The sequence below is a fragment of the Oryctolagus cuniculus genome, chromosome 11 (genome assembly GCF_964237555.1).
Source record: "Oryctolagus cuniculus chromosome 11, mOryCun1.1, whole genome shotgun sequence".
NCBI classification, from domain to species: Eukaryota; Metazoa; Chordata; class Mammalia; order Lagomorpha; family Leporidae; genus Oryctolagus; species Oryctolagus cuniculus.
Window position 1 is genome coordinate 83,010,920 of NC_091442.1, and position 14,997 is coordinate 83,025,916.

The following is a 14,997-nucleotide window of genomic DNA, read 5'->3' on the forward strand; positions in this document are numbered from 1 at the left end:
CAGCACTTGGGCCATCTACCGATGCTTTACCATGCCATTGGCAGGGAGCTGGATCAAAACTGGAGCATTCAAGGAAATGAACCACTGCCATGTAGGACGCTAGTGTTGCAGACTGTGGCTTTACCCTCTACACCAAAGCACCAACTCCAAGATTACAAAAAAAAATCTTAAACTATGATTTGTAAGTCTTTCACATTATTGATGAATACATGGGAAATGACAAAGTCAAGAGAAACCATTGTCAACTGAGAAGGAAAATTGATAGAGTATGTTAGTTATGTGTAATTCCATCTTTTTCAAAAAGAGTTAAAAACCATTCTACATGAACAAAATTACTTTTCTTAATTCAAAAAAAAACTATTTGGAAGAAAATTATTGTGTTCTAAACAGATTTAAATCTTAACTTTTAAATTTATTTTGTATTTATATCTCCTTAAGAATGTAGAATAATTTCCAATTTTGGTCATAGCTGAGTAGGTGTGTGTTTTTGGATCAGTATTTAGAACACAACTGTAAATAATTAAGTTAATTATCCACTTGCATGGTTGTTACATGATTATATGTTATATGGTTGTCTGATTAATTCAAGAGTAACAAACTAGTAACCTTTCAATAAATGTTATTAAACATGTATTATACCTAAATTGTTCAAGCCTATGCATTAAAAAGTCAAAATGAGTGGGTGTGCATGTGTGCACATATTTATGTTTTTATAGAAAGACATTGTAATTTTAGTGAAATTCATTTATGTTTCCATGCTTATCCTTTTTCCTTTTTGTGGAAACATTTTCTGTTTTCTCATGGAATTAGCTATTCTTTAGGCAGTGGAAAGGAATGAAGATCATATAAAGTAAGAGTAATGATCATTGAATTTGGGACATGAATAGGGGGCTGTATATAAAATAGATATTGGGCCACGCGGCATGTTAGGGTGTCAGTGGTATTTCACAGAAGATTCAGAAGTCATTGTAGAAGAGGCATCAATGATGTTATGAACTGCTGTGCTTCCTTCTTCCTCTCTGTTTCACAAGCTAGCTCCTCTGTAGTTAGACATTCCCTGCCATTATACCCTCCTCTGTCAAATGAGTCCAACACCAGTTCGAGTAACTCAGAGGATATGTTAGAGGAATTGTGCACCCATTATATTAGTATGGCTTTCACTCATTTGTGAGACTTACATCATCCCTTGGGAGTTCATTATGAAATATTAGAGCTTTACTCTGATGCCATTCTAGGCTGTCTGTTAGTTCCAGAGAAGAGTGCTCCTACAATTGGAATAAGAAGCCTTTCTTTGTTTTCAAATTAGGTGCTTGTTGTAGAGGACGGAAAAATGGGATGTGAAGGGGAAGTTTTCATGGCTAGGAAGTTATTTTATTTTCTTTTTAAAATCATGTGTTAGAATTTCATTTAAAAAAAAAGTGCCCCTTTGCTGCAGAATGTTTAGGAAAAATATGGGCACACGAACATCTCAACTTGTACTACATTATAATGCGACTTGAGTTGAAAACGTATGCACATAGCATTAATGTACTTTTCAGTTTTTAAAGTTTATCTTATTTATTTATTTGAAAAGCAGAAAGAGAGAAAGAGAAAGAAAAAGAGAGAGGTTTCCACTTGCTGGTTCATTTTGCAAATGCTGGCACTAGCCAGGGTTGGGCCAGACTGAAGCCAGGAGCCAGGAACTCCATCTGGGCCTGAACATGTGTAGCAGGGACCCAAGTACTTGGGCCATCATCTGTTGCCTCCCAGAGCATGCATTAGCAGGAAGCTGGTTTGGAAATGGAGCCAGGACTTGATCCTGGGCACTCTGATGTGGGATGTGGGTGTCCCAAACAGCAGCTTATACCGCTGTACCACAATGCCTGCCCTGCTATTAAGTTCTTAAAGATTTAAGAAACCATCTAAATATTCTAGGAAAGATTAATAGGATTTTATTTCATCTCTTTCAGAGGACAGTAATTATTTTATGAATAACATTCTTAAAGAATAGATCATCAATTAGGCATATGATTATACCTTATGACATTGAGAGGTATCACGAGACATTAGTTTTTTAAGTTACTGGCTTTAGAAGATATAGAAGGCTAATATAGGCTAAAAAGATGTATGATGTGCAGGGTTGGGGTGGGGTGTAACTAATACGGCTCAGGTAAGAAGCTGCCATGCATCACTAATGAGAGTCTCAGGCAAAGGCTTGCAAGTTCTAAAGCTTCAGGTGCTGTTGTTAGAAACCCTAGAGTTCCTTTTTGAACTACTTTATTACTTAACTATCTTTACTAGAATTTGAGTGCACTACAAATACGCTTATTTCTAAGATGACATCTTAGTAAAGACCAACAATTTGGTTATATTTTAGGGAGAAAGGCTACACTGAAATGAACATTGTGAGAAAACTCAAATTAATGATACCTTGGAATATATTCTTACTTCGCATACTGCTGTTTTCATTACAAGGTAAGGACATAAATGTATACCTTATTATACTTAGTATTTTAGTTTATCTTGCTGTGGAATGATTGGTTTCCTTATACCGTGAAGCATTTTGAATTCATTATAACAGATATGTGCTAAACGACACTGAGGTCATCCTTTTGGAAAATTCTTAATCAAGTAGATAATTTGGAGCTTTAAGTTTTAATTTTTTGAGTTTTTTTTTTCAAATAAACAGGATTACTGTTTTATTATGATATGGAGTTTATTGGAAGAATCTGATTCTTTTTCTCTCTTAAAAGGTGACTATAAAAAGTTGTCTATGTATAATTTAAACCTTTAAACTTTTTAATAATAAATAAAGAGAAATTGAATAATTCTAACATAACACCAACCAAAGTGATAAAAAGGTATTTTTAAAATGACTTTATCACTTGGTGCTAATACTTGATTTCTAATTATTTTATGGAAATTTTATTTATAAATTAATTTTTTTTAAAACAGTGTTATGGGGAAAACATTTATTTACATTCAGTTGTTAGTTTTTAAACACCTCCCCACTCCCACCATGGCTTTTTTTTTTTTAGTTTTTGAGGAAAATGGAAGAAATTGCTGAAATATAAAATACTAGGGGACTCAAAAACATTACCTTCTCATCCTAGTAGTGACAGAAACCCCACGGAGAAAGATGTCATAGAATATTGGGAGCTGGGGCAATTTTGGAGATTTACTAGTCCAATATCATCATTTTGTGATGTGTTGATATCTTGCCTAACATAGTAAAATACTAAATGATAGGACCAAAATTAAAACTTGACCTTTGGCTCTGTGTCTACTGCTTGTTCAATTGTATTATATCTCTATGTCAATCGATGTACGTTGCCCATTCTTTTTTGATTATCTGTCATTCCGATGTCTCATAAGGAATTTTCTGATTAAAATCCTCTGAAAAAATGCAAAATAGCTAATAGGTAAACTCAAACTAGTTGTAGAATTTAGGTTAAAATGATCTATTAAATAACCAGAACATGTGGCTAAGCCATTTGGATAAAATTTTCCTTTCTTATTTATATTTTTGTCTCTGGCAGGATATATTCGTGCATCAGTTATCTTGACAAGAACATCACAGTGAGTATTTCTTGTTCTTTATGTCTTCTAAAGCATAAACTTAATGGGAATGACAAAACTCAGCAGGAAAAGATAAGTGAAATATTTTACAAAAAGATTACACACGATATAGTTCTTAAAATAGTCCCACAAATTAACAGTGACCAAAAATTCATTTCCATATTGATAATGCAAAAATATTTTCTTATTTACAAAGAGGAGTTCTTGATGATGTCCACTGACTGTAGGCTCTAAAGACATACTATTTTCTCTTCAAAGATTTGTAAGTAAGTTACATGCAGTATTGCACTGCTTTGTCTTATTATTATTCATTCATATTATTGATTACAAATGTGTTGCATCTTATCATAGAGTAAAACAATTTTTAATGATAAAAAGAATAAACTGGTTCTAGTAATAAATAATGAAAATCCCTTTTTGGTCTAAGGTGATCTGCTTAAAGAAAAGTAGAAATTTATTTGCCACTTTTTTAAACAAAAATTTTTATTGAAAAATATAACAGAAAACACTATGAAGCAAATGTACACCTTAGTGAATTAAAAATTGATTTTGATAACTAACGATGTGATGCTTTTACTTTAATGTTAGTCTGCCCTTTATGATTTGGAGTAAGAGAGAATGAAGCATTGTGCTGGACGAATGCAAACTTACTCTTGGCAAATGCTCACCTAACTAGATTTATGAAGTCATGTGGAGAAAATATTTTGCTGGTCAGTGCTACAATGTTACACTATTTTGTTTATTTCTCCATCTCAAAGTTCTTTCCGAAAATTCAGTTTACATCAGAGACCGGAGAGATTCCAGGACACTGCTGAATTCTGTAAAATGAGACAGCGCCACCACCCAAATCTAACCCCTCCAAAAAGGGGAGGGAGGCCTTTTAAATGTTAAATCAAGAAAGACCTCTTTGATAACGTGATGGAAATCAAGAGGAAAACACCAGCTGTCTCTTGGGAAAGGCTTGTTCAGGTTGCCTAGGGGCCTTTGACTATACAAGTTCTTTTTGTTTTCTTCCAGAAACGGGTTTAATGAAAATCAACAGAAAAGAGCTCTTTTAGCAGCACAGGTAGGTTCTGCCTCAGATGGAGAGGCAGGCTGAGAAATAATCCATCCTGCCTTGGACCAGGCTGTCATTTGAACAATGAAACCTTTGTGGAGGGCAATAAAGCACTAACAAGACAGGAAAGAGAAGGAAGAGGCAAAGTAACTTCTCTCCTGCCTTTTGGGGACCCTCAAATTCATGTTCAGTTCATATTGGCTTGTTCCAAGTGACATTCTTTTCTTCACTGTTTTGATAAGCCTGAAGCACATATGGAAGATTTAATCCCATCTACTTTCCTAAAAACAGGATTGGTTTAAAAATTAAGCACAATATCAGAATGATAACAATAGTACAAATGCATACAAAAGGGGCAGAGAAATGTGAAAATGATGTGAGATAAACATTGCAAAGGGACATCAACTATATCTTGGTGTCCTGACAGCTTTTACATTGTCTGATAAATCTAAATTACGGTCTTCTCTCGGTAAGAAATAATTTTTCTCCCAAGGGAAAGGGTGGCACTGAATGTGAGGAGACATTTTTGTCTAAGTCCCTTTATATAATGATATTGCATAGAATACTTGCAATATCTTCAAACTGTAGCTGGAATGGATGTGTAGCAGGATTCATAAACAGAGAGGAGACACCAAGGCCATAAAGCAGTCGTAGTTTATTGTGACAGCATAAGACTCGTTGGATTCATATTTAAAAAGACTGAGGCTGGAACAAAGAGGAATATATCCCTAAATATGGTTTTAGCTTCTTTGTCTCCCTCACATAGCTACATGCATACATTTGATTGGATATTCTAATGTTACATGGTGGCTGCAGGAATTGATACAATATTGTGCATAGTTACTGATGATTTTTTTTAAAGATTTTATTTACTTGAAAGAGTTACACAGAGAGGAGAGGCAGAGAGAGAGAGAGAGAGAGAGAGAGAGAGAGGTCTTCCATCCGATGGTTCACTCCCCAATTGGCCGCAACAGCTAGAGCTGCAGTGATCTGGAGCCAGGAGCCAAGAGCTTCTTCCCAGTCTCCCACACAGGTGCAGGGGCCCAAGGACTTGGGCCATCTTGTACTGCTTTCCCAGGCCACAGCAGAGAGCTGGATCGGAAGTGAAGCAGCCAGGTCTCAAACCAGTGACCATATGGGATGCCAGCACTTCAGTCCAGGGCTTTAACCCACTGCGCCACAGTGGCGGCTCCCTGATGATTTTTTTTTTTTGCTTTGTTTATTTATTTATTTATTTATTTATTTTGACAGGCAGAGTGGACAGTGAGAGAGAGAGACAGAGAGAAAGTTCTACCTTTCCCGTTGGTTCACCCTCCAATGGCTGCCATGGCCGGTGCGCTGCGGCTGGCACACCGCGCTGATCCGATGGCAGGAGCCAGGTACTTATTCTGGTCTCCCATGGGGTACAGGGCCCAAGCACTTGGGCCATCCTCCACTGCACTCCCGGGCCACAGCAGAGAGCTGGCCTGGAAGAGGGGCAACCGGGACAGAATCCGGCGCCCCGACCGGAACTAGAACCCGGTGTGCCAGCGCCGCAAGGCGGAGGATTAGCCTAGTGAGCCGCGGCGCCGGCCCCTGATGATGTTTTTTACACACACATACTGAGCTGTACCACTGGCAAGGGTTAACACAATTGCTGTGTACTGGCAAGCAGAACCTGAAATGGTTACATATAAGCAGAGAGTAACTACAGTTGAAGCATTAAGAAGCAAGCAGATAATGACCACATGCCATTTCCAGGGTAAGTTTCTTTTTCTCTGTCTGAGCTTGGGGAGGCCTCTACCGCAGATGAATTTTTTAAAAAAAATTCCTCTATAAAAGATGAGTGGTAAAATAGAGAATCCTAACTTAATAAATATATTTCTTGGCAAAGTAATATGATTTGAATATTGATATAGCAAGCTACTTAAGTCTTCAAGGAAGACTTTGTCAAAGCTGAATTGCAAATAATTTTAACTTGTACTTTCTGATGGATGTCTGAATGTTTATTTTGTAGTGTCAACTAAAAAGAATCAGTAGATGCATGGAAGACAGATTTGATATGCTGTTATGACAGTTTAAAAGGCAGAACTAATTGATTTTTTTAAAGATTTATTTTATTTATTTGAAAAGCAGAGTTACAGAAAGAGAAGGAGACACAGAGTTAGAGGTGTTCTATTCATTGGTTCACTGCCCAAGTGGCCACAACAGCCGGGGCTGGGTCAGGCCAAAGCCTGACACCAGGAGCCAGACACTTCTTCCAGGTCTCCCACGTAGCTGCAGGGACCCAAGCAGTTGGCCATTTTCCGCTGCTTTCTCAGGTACATGAGCGAGGAGCTGGATTGGAAGTAGAGCAGTGGAATCTTGAACCGTGGCCATATGGGATGTCAGCTTCGCGGGAGACAGCTTTGTTACACCAAGATGCTTGCCCTTGCCCTGACTAATTTATTCTTATTAAGAATGTAGATCATTTTTGTACCAAAATGCGAAGATTTTCTCTGGTATTGAACACTACTTTTCTTTAAAAAGTTTTATTTATTTATTTATTTGAAAGGCAGGGTTACAGAGAGGTGGGGGGGGGGGGAGGAAGGAAGGAAGGGAGGGAGGGAGGGAGGGAAGGAAGGAGAGAGAGAGAGAGAGAGAGAGTTATTCCATCTGCTGGTTCACTTCCCAAATGGCCGCAATGACCAGAGCTGGGCCCATCCAAAGATAGGAGCCTACAGCTTCTTCCAGGTCTCCCACATGGGTGCAGGGGCCTAAGCACTTGGGCCACCTTCTACTGCTTTCCTAGGCCATAGCAGAGAGCTGGATCGGAAGTGGAGCAGCTGGAACTCCAACAGGCACCCTTATGGGATGTTGGCACCGCAGGCAGCAGCTTTAAAAGCCTTTACGCCACAGCACCAGCCCCCAGAGACCCTATTTTTTTCTTAAAAAGTGTGTCTTGTGTACTTAAGTACTTATGTGTAATATGAAGTTGTTAAAATGCATTTTCTCTGAGAAATTTTAAGTATATGTTTCCCTTTGCAAACCCACTAAAGGATATCTATATAACTCAGTAGAAAATCTGCCTTTGAGGAAAATTCCATTCTGGTGAACCCACGAGGTTGAAGAACATATATATTTCCCAAAAAGTGCCCTAAGGGTGAGGTTATATTACTGTCTATTTTCTTGTTTTCAGAATTTATATTATTTACCCCCACAGAGATAGGCTAATACCTTCCTTTTTTAATAAGCGAAGAATACACTTGCCTTGCGTTGATTTCCCTCTCTGGGAGACCTGCACCTCTGTTTCCTGGAGCTGAAGAAGATGCATCAGGGTTCTCTGATTTCCAAACAAATTTTAAGTGAAGCAATGTTAAAGAAGGGTGAGGGGTCATAATCACGCAGTGCACTGTTTGGATGGGAATGACATGTGTTTAAAGGCTGATCTTGCCTACAGATTCACTCTCCTGCTCCAGAAAAAATAGGGCCTGATGGTAGGTAATTGGAAGGATTCTCAAGGACGTTGGCAGAGAGGTGAGCAAAGAAAGGGTCAGCTCAGATGTCTATCCAAGGTGTACTGTGGACCTCAGTTAATTTCCATCTAAAGATTGCATTTACCTGTGCTTCTCATTCACCTGTGGAGGTGAAATCAGTGAAGAGAAAGATTGGGCTCTCTTCTTCTATCACTTATGTGAATATGCTGCTGTTATTTGCGTTACATTTCAAAATTTTTTTCTCCTAAAAAAAGGCCCGAGACATAGAGTCGGGAGCAGGTCATTATTCTGAGAAGGACTGAGGACTGTGAGATGAGGAAGGGAGAAAATCCAATGCATTGTGTGTTAATGAGGCGCTTCCTGCTCTGAGCATCTGGGGCTTCCTCTTTTTAGGGACCCTCTGAGACGTTGATACACTGTGTCCAAAAATCACCTGTACAAGGGACGGGGAAAGTTGCAGCATTTATCCACGAATTCCTGGTTCTCATTGGTGGAGAGCAAGTCCTGTCTGGTGGAGGGCTTAAGTCCCCTGCTCTGTTCTGCCCTGCTTGGGTGCTGCCCTCAGGCAGAGACAGAGAGAAGCCAGTGCTTGAAGTTAGAGGTTCCAAGACCCACGAGAGAGATGAAGGGTGAAGAAGGAGGAAGGAAAGGAAGGCAAGGAGCAAAGAAAGGTATATGACCTGTCACAGTCGTTTAGGGGGCAAAACCAAGGCTTGACATCACATCCCACAACCCTGGATGACTCTCGCCGCCTCATCAACATAATAACCTAAGGGAATATAAAGTCAGCATCTTAAATCTCTGTGTTTGTAGCTGCTTTCAAATTTGCATGTTTGACTGACTTGAATTAAATAATTTAACCATCTTGAACTCTTCTTTATTTCTTTCAAAGTTTGAAGCAAGTTCTCCAAGGTATTTTTTCCATGATGCTATTCATTGGGGTGAGAGCAAAATAAAAGGTCAGTGCTTGTACTATGGTTTTGTTATTTATTTTCTCAAAAGATCCCTTTATGGGAATTTTTGAAATCAACTCTTATTGCTTCCTTATACTGCATGGAGGGAACTGAGCCAGAGTGGTAGTAAGCCTAATCATTTAAGTTCACATCCTATGAAAAATTGGACTATTTTTGGAAATAAGCATGGCTAAACATTTAGACAGAGCTCATAATCAAGGATGCTCCTTGATTCCTTGGCATTCCTATTTTCACATATCGGTTTCCCAATTCCAGGATGCTGAGGGTAGTTTAAAATTTAGTTTGGGTGGTAACTAGGAAATAGATATAATTATTGTTCTGCTAAAAATGCTAATAATCCTCACCAGTTTTGGTCTGATATTTGTTTTCAAGAGAAATACAGGACTATAAATGCATTTTTGAAGCTGATACATTGTTTATCTAAATATTCAGTTATCTATTCGCTGGAAAAATACGGACAATGATCTAAGATGAACTTTAAAGACAGATGTGCTTCCTAAGGATAAAAACTACATTTAGGTTTATAAAACATCATCATTTTCACCGATAATAATGGTCCAGGTTAAGACAGCTTACTTTTTTCTCACAAGATTAGAGATTCGTATGTTTTTAAATGTGAAAAGACATTTTCAACCGATGGATCTTAAAGTGGAAAGGAATAACAGGAATTTCTAATTCTTGCCTATGGTAGAACTGCAGATAAATTACTGCAGTTAAATAAGTATCTTTCATGAAGTTGACATCTTCCAGAGTCCCAGCTCCTTTAGTAATGCTTTATGGTGACTCACAGATGTTCTCTAGGTCTCCTCCTGTCTTACTTTTCTTCCTACTTGAGTTTTGCCAGTTGCCTCTTCCCCTCTCCTTAACAAAGGGAAATTTTTCAGTGATTCATTTGCATTTTAAAAACTCAGGAGGAGTTAGTTAGATTTCATATTTACTTGCTTCTTCCTTTTAACATAATCTATGGGTATAATTTTTTTTCTATGAAAGAATATTTTTGATGACAGCAAGAAGTGACTTTGGCTTCTGCCTCAGAAAAATTAACCATGGGTTCTAAAGGATGAGTCACTGGTAATTAAGCCTGGGGATTAATTTGTAAACATCAAACGAAATATTTAGTCATTTTATTTAAAAGTGAGAGTTTTCTTCTGAGTTTTATACTTTGCCTGATCCCTGAAGTTAATGATGGACACACTTCTTTAACACAGTGCTTGCTCCTGGGGAGGGGACAGCTAGTGACAGACTCCACCCAGGGCCTCATCTGCAGCTGTGTGCTTCTGGTTCTTGTCATCTGGGACGGAGATTCCTTACATGGGAACTTGACCTTTCAGTTGCTTGAAGGAGCCTAACCTTTGCTCTCTGAGTAGTTTGAGATGTGAAAGCCTGTCTTTTTTGCTTCACAGCACACATAATGAAATTAACTAGATAGAGCCTTGATGGGTTTAATTCCTTAGCTCATCAACGCAAGAGGCCCAGGGTTCTGTTTAAGTTAATAGCAGTTACAGTTAGTTCAAGCTAGATGTTGACATCCTTTGTTTATGAGAACTGATGCGTGCCAGAAAATAACTTACTCTTTCCCTCTCAGGTTCTTGTCCTCATGAATGCCTTAACGGAGCTTTCTGTTCTAAGACTGGTACATGTGATTGTCAAATATTTCAGGCTCTTGGGACAAGGTGCCAGATTGGTAAGTTTTAAGGATATTCAGATGAGAATTATGAAATACCAAAGAGAATTTACTATAGTAGTGTTCCTGCACTAGGAGTTAGGAAAATCATTTTATATTTCGACTAGATAGCCCACGATTCATTTTCAGTAATTTGATGCTATTAAGAACCAATGAGAAAGAAAATAGATAGTCCGGCTTTCTCTTCTCACTGATCTCTCTATTTTCCTCAAGTGATATTTCCATTTTATATATTACCAGCCCCTTAAGATGAGATTTTCATTCATTTCTCTTTTTTGTTTTACAAATTAGACTCTTTGTTTGAAGCCACATATTCTTTTTGACTTTGAATTAATTGGATGTTCCGTACATAAGAATGTGGTAGTATGAAAAATTCTTCAAGAATAGAAGACTTTTTTTTAAAATTTATTTGACAGATAAAGTTTACAGATTGTGTGAGAGAGAGAGACAGAGAGAAATGTCTTCCTTCCATTGGTTCACTCTCCAAGTGGCTGCCACGGCCAGAGCTACACCAATCTGAAGCCAGGAGCCAGGAAACTCCTCCTGGTCTCCCATGCAAGTGCAAGGGCCCAAGGACTCAGGCCATCCTCCACTGCCATCCCAGGCCACAGCAAAGAGCTGGATTGGAAGAGGAGCAGCCAGGACTAGAACCCGGCACCCATATGGGATGCCGGCACCGCAGGTGGAGGATTAAGCTAATGTACCATGGCACTGGCCCCAAACAGAAGACTTTTTAAAAACCCTTTTTAGGGGCTGGTGCTGTGGCACAGCAGGTTAATGCCCTGGCCTGAAGCACCGGCATCCCATATGGGCACTGGTTCAAGACCTGGCTGCTCCACTTCCGATCTAGCTCTCTGCTCTGGCCTGGGAAAGCAGTAGAAGATGGCCCAAGATCTTGGGCCCCTGCACCCTTGTGGGAGACCTGGAAGAAGCTTCTGGCTCCTGGCTTCAGATTGGCGTAGCTCTGGCCATGGGGAGTGAACCATCAGATAGAAGACCTCTCTCTCTCAGTAACTCTTTCAAATAAATAAATCAATCTTTAAAAATCAAAACAAAACAAAATCCCTTTAATCCGTAGTGTCTAATATATGATCCCACATCAATAATAATCAATACATATTCATTTGTTTAATAAATATGTATTGACCATCTACTAGATCCCAGGCCAGGCACTGGGAATAGAAATGTTGAATGGTGAATAACAGAAATATTACTGCTCTCCCAGAGTTTAGAGCAAGGGGCAGAAACATGATAATTAACCTTGTGATATGTAATATAAAATAAATATGAGATACTATGAAAATATGCAACAGAGATAAGGGGTATTGTCAGGAAAGACTCCCTGAATAATGAATCACTATGTGTTTCCCTGAAAAAGCCCAATATTGGTCAAAATTTATCTAATAAATTTAGATAAAAATTACCAAGAGAAAAGACAAAAATATTGTCCCTTAATATTTATGCTGTGTGTAGAGTGTATCAAAGCATTTTATAGATGCCGAGTTTTCAGTAAACACCACTGATATCTGTATTCTTCCAATGGGGGGTGGGCTGAGGAGATGAAAGATTGAGTGCAAGCTGGTCTGAAGGGTAAGGAAGGAGGTAGGCATGGCAAGAGTAGGAGATGACGTGGTTTAAGATGAACATGAGATCCAGCCAGTTTGAAGTGAAGAATTCCTAAATTCCAGCATGCATTGAATGACTGATGCTCTCCATGCCCAGGTCTCATATAAAACATGACCTTTAAGAATCAGCTGTTGTTTTTCTGTCTGGACACCATAGCGATACTTTTTGAAAGATCTGTGGAACTTACTCTTTCCATGCTGATTTATAAGACACTCAGTGGTGACATTGCTTTCTCTTCTGTGCCACTTTACCTGCTTTAGCACCGTCAACTTCTTTTACTTGTTGTTTTCCATACTCTTCCTTTTCTTCCCTAGAATCTTCTTTCAGAAAGAAAAATAAAGGAAGTTTCTAACACAAATCCTTTTTTCTAAACAAGTTGGAGATTCTCTCTCTTCCCACCCCTGCCCCCACCCCACTCCAGGTGGACTGATAGTTTTAAGAGCTACTGGTAACTTTATGTTACTTATTTATTCCTATGATACAGACCATCAAGGAAGAAAATATTTATCCTAATTAGAATCAGTAATCATGCTAGGAACAATGCTAGGAAGAGATGTAAATGATTTTATTCTACTAAACATTATCCTATTTCTTTTCAGTCCCAAACATGGGCAGTGGCAGAGATGGGATTTGCAAAACCTGGGGACAGTACCATTTTGAAACATTTGATGGCATCTACTACTACTTTCCAGGAAACTGTTCTTATATTTTTGCAAAAGACTGTGGAAATTTGGAGCCTCAATATACTGTCTGGGTAGGTGATTCTACGATGTAATTAACCATCATTTTTGCAAAAATGTGTATTTTATTAAGTTTATTTATTTATTTGAAAGGCAGAGTGACTGGGTGGGCCAAGAGAGAAAGAGAGAGAGAGAATCTTCTATCCCTTGGTTTGCTCCCCAAATGGTCACAATGACCGGCCCTGGGCCAGGCTGGCCCCTACAGCCAGTAGCTTCTGCTGGGTCTCCCACATGACAGCAGGGGACCAAGCACCTGGGCCATCTTCTGCTGCTCTTCCCGGAGCATTAACAGGAAGCAGGTTCAGAAGCAGAACAGCTTGTACACAACTGGTGCCCACATGGGATGCTGGCACTGCAGGTGTAGGCTTAACCCTCTATGCCACAGTGCCTGCCCCCAAAGTATGTATTTTAAAAGTACTGGACAAATGATGGGAAATACATAAAAATAATAGAACAATACTTAGGGTTCTGTCTGAGGAAAGAGAGCTCTTCATTCTTAAAGGGGTAGACCAGGGGCCGGCGCCATGGCTCACTTGGTTAATCCTCTGCCTGTGGCGCCGGCATCCCATATGGGTGCCGGTTTTAGTCCTGGTTGCTCCTCTTCCAGCCCAGCTCTCTGCTGTGGCCCGGGAGGGCAGTGGAGGATGGCCCAATTCCTTGGGCCCTGCACCCACATGGGGACCAGGAGGAAGCACCTGGCTCCTGACTTTGGATTGGCGCAGCGCCGGCTGGAGTGGCCATTTGGGGAGTGAACCAACAGAATGAAAACCTTTCTCTCTGTCTCTCTCACTGTCTATAACTCTACCTATAAAATAAATGAAAAGGGGGGTAGACCAGATTTTGAGTATATTGAGTATAACTCTATTGAGATTGAGGTCTAGGGCTGGGAGAAATGAAATAGTTTGGATCCATGTGGGAGGAATTTGAAGACAATACAGAATTGTCTCTGTCCTGGATACCATATTATTTTTTAAAGATTTATTTATTTATTTGAGAGGTAGAGTTACAGACAGTGAGAGGGAGAAACAGAGAGAAAGGTCTTCCTTCCGTTGGTTCACTCCCCAGATGGCCACAATGGCCGGAGCTGCGCTGATCCGAAGGTAGGAGCCAGGTGCTTCTTGCTGGTCTCCCATGCAGGTGCAGCGGACCAAGCACTTGGGCCATCTTCTATTGCTTTCCCAGGCCATAGCAGAGAGCTGGATTAGGAGAGGAGCAGCCAGGACTAGAACTGGCGCCCATATGGGATGCTGGTGCCAGAGGTGGAGGACTAACCCATTGCACCATGGGGCCGGCCCCCCTTTTTTTGTTTTGTTTTTAAAGAATTTTTGGATACCATATTATGAACCCCAGTCAATATGCCTGTTCTTCAGATTTTATTTGATCATTCAGAAGAGGGGATAGGATCATACATCAACTGTATTACTCATTTTCTTTTTGATGGTTCCAGTGAGATGCCCACCTAGTTTAATTTTTAAAAATTGTACCCTCTGTATAAACTGGAGGCTGACATTTATGAAATACAGTACACAGATTACACAAGCACAAGCTACAGCATGTGGAGATAGGTTGCTAATTGCTGGATAGATCAATTTTGTTTGAATCCAAGGACTTGGTTCTCAGTTGCAGAATACTTGATTCAAATTCTTAGGAGACATTTCAAGCTTTAGAGAGGCTCTTGCCAAGGAAGTCAAGACCCTGTTTCCTTACTCACCAACCTCCCCTGATTTTCTAGATAACTCTAAGGGTGACCAGGGAACTGCTGTGTTGTGCCATTGAAAAACTAAGACTCTCCACAGCAAAAATGTTTCCATTTTTGCTATGTTGGCATTATCTAGATTCTCTTCCTATTTTAGATTATGTAAATATTAAAAGAAGGCCCTGAAACCATTTTCAGAGATCTGCA

General features: G+C 39.5%; 1 protein-coding gene across 1 annotated transcript in view; it reads left to right on the forward strand.

Moving 5' to 3' along the window:
- Window positions 1-2,142: 2,142 nt before the first annotated feature.
- OTOGL (otogelin like) overlaps window positions 2,143-14,997 on the forward strand; it is a 172,753-nt gene continuing 159,898 nt past the window's right edge. Inside the window, exons 1-6 of the mRNA XM_051846511.2 lie at window positions 2,143-2,454; window positions 3,519-3,558; window positions 4,576-4,624; window positions 8,963-9,029; window positions 10,630-10,728; window positions 12,954-13,108. Coding sequence (XP_051702471.2) covers window positions 2,376-2,454; window positions 3,519-3,558; window positions 4,576-4,624; window positions 8,963-9,029; window positions 10,630-10,728; window positions 12,954-13,108 — 489 coding nt within the window. The 5' untranslated portion in view covers window positions 2,143-2,375. The remainder of the gene's footprint in view (window positions 2,455-3,518; window positions 3,559-4,575; window positions 4,625-8,962; window positions 9,030-10,629; window positions 10,729-12,953; window positions 13,109-14,997) is intronic.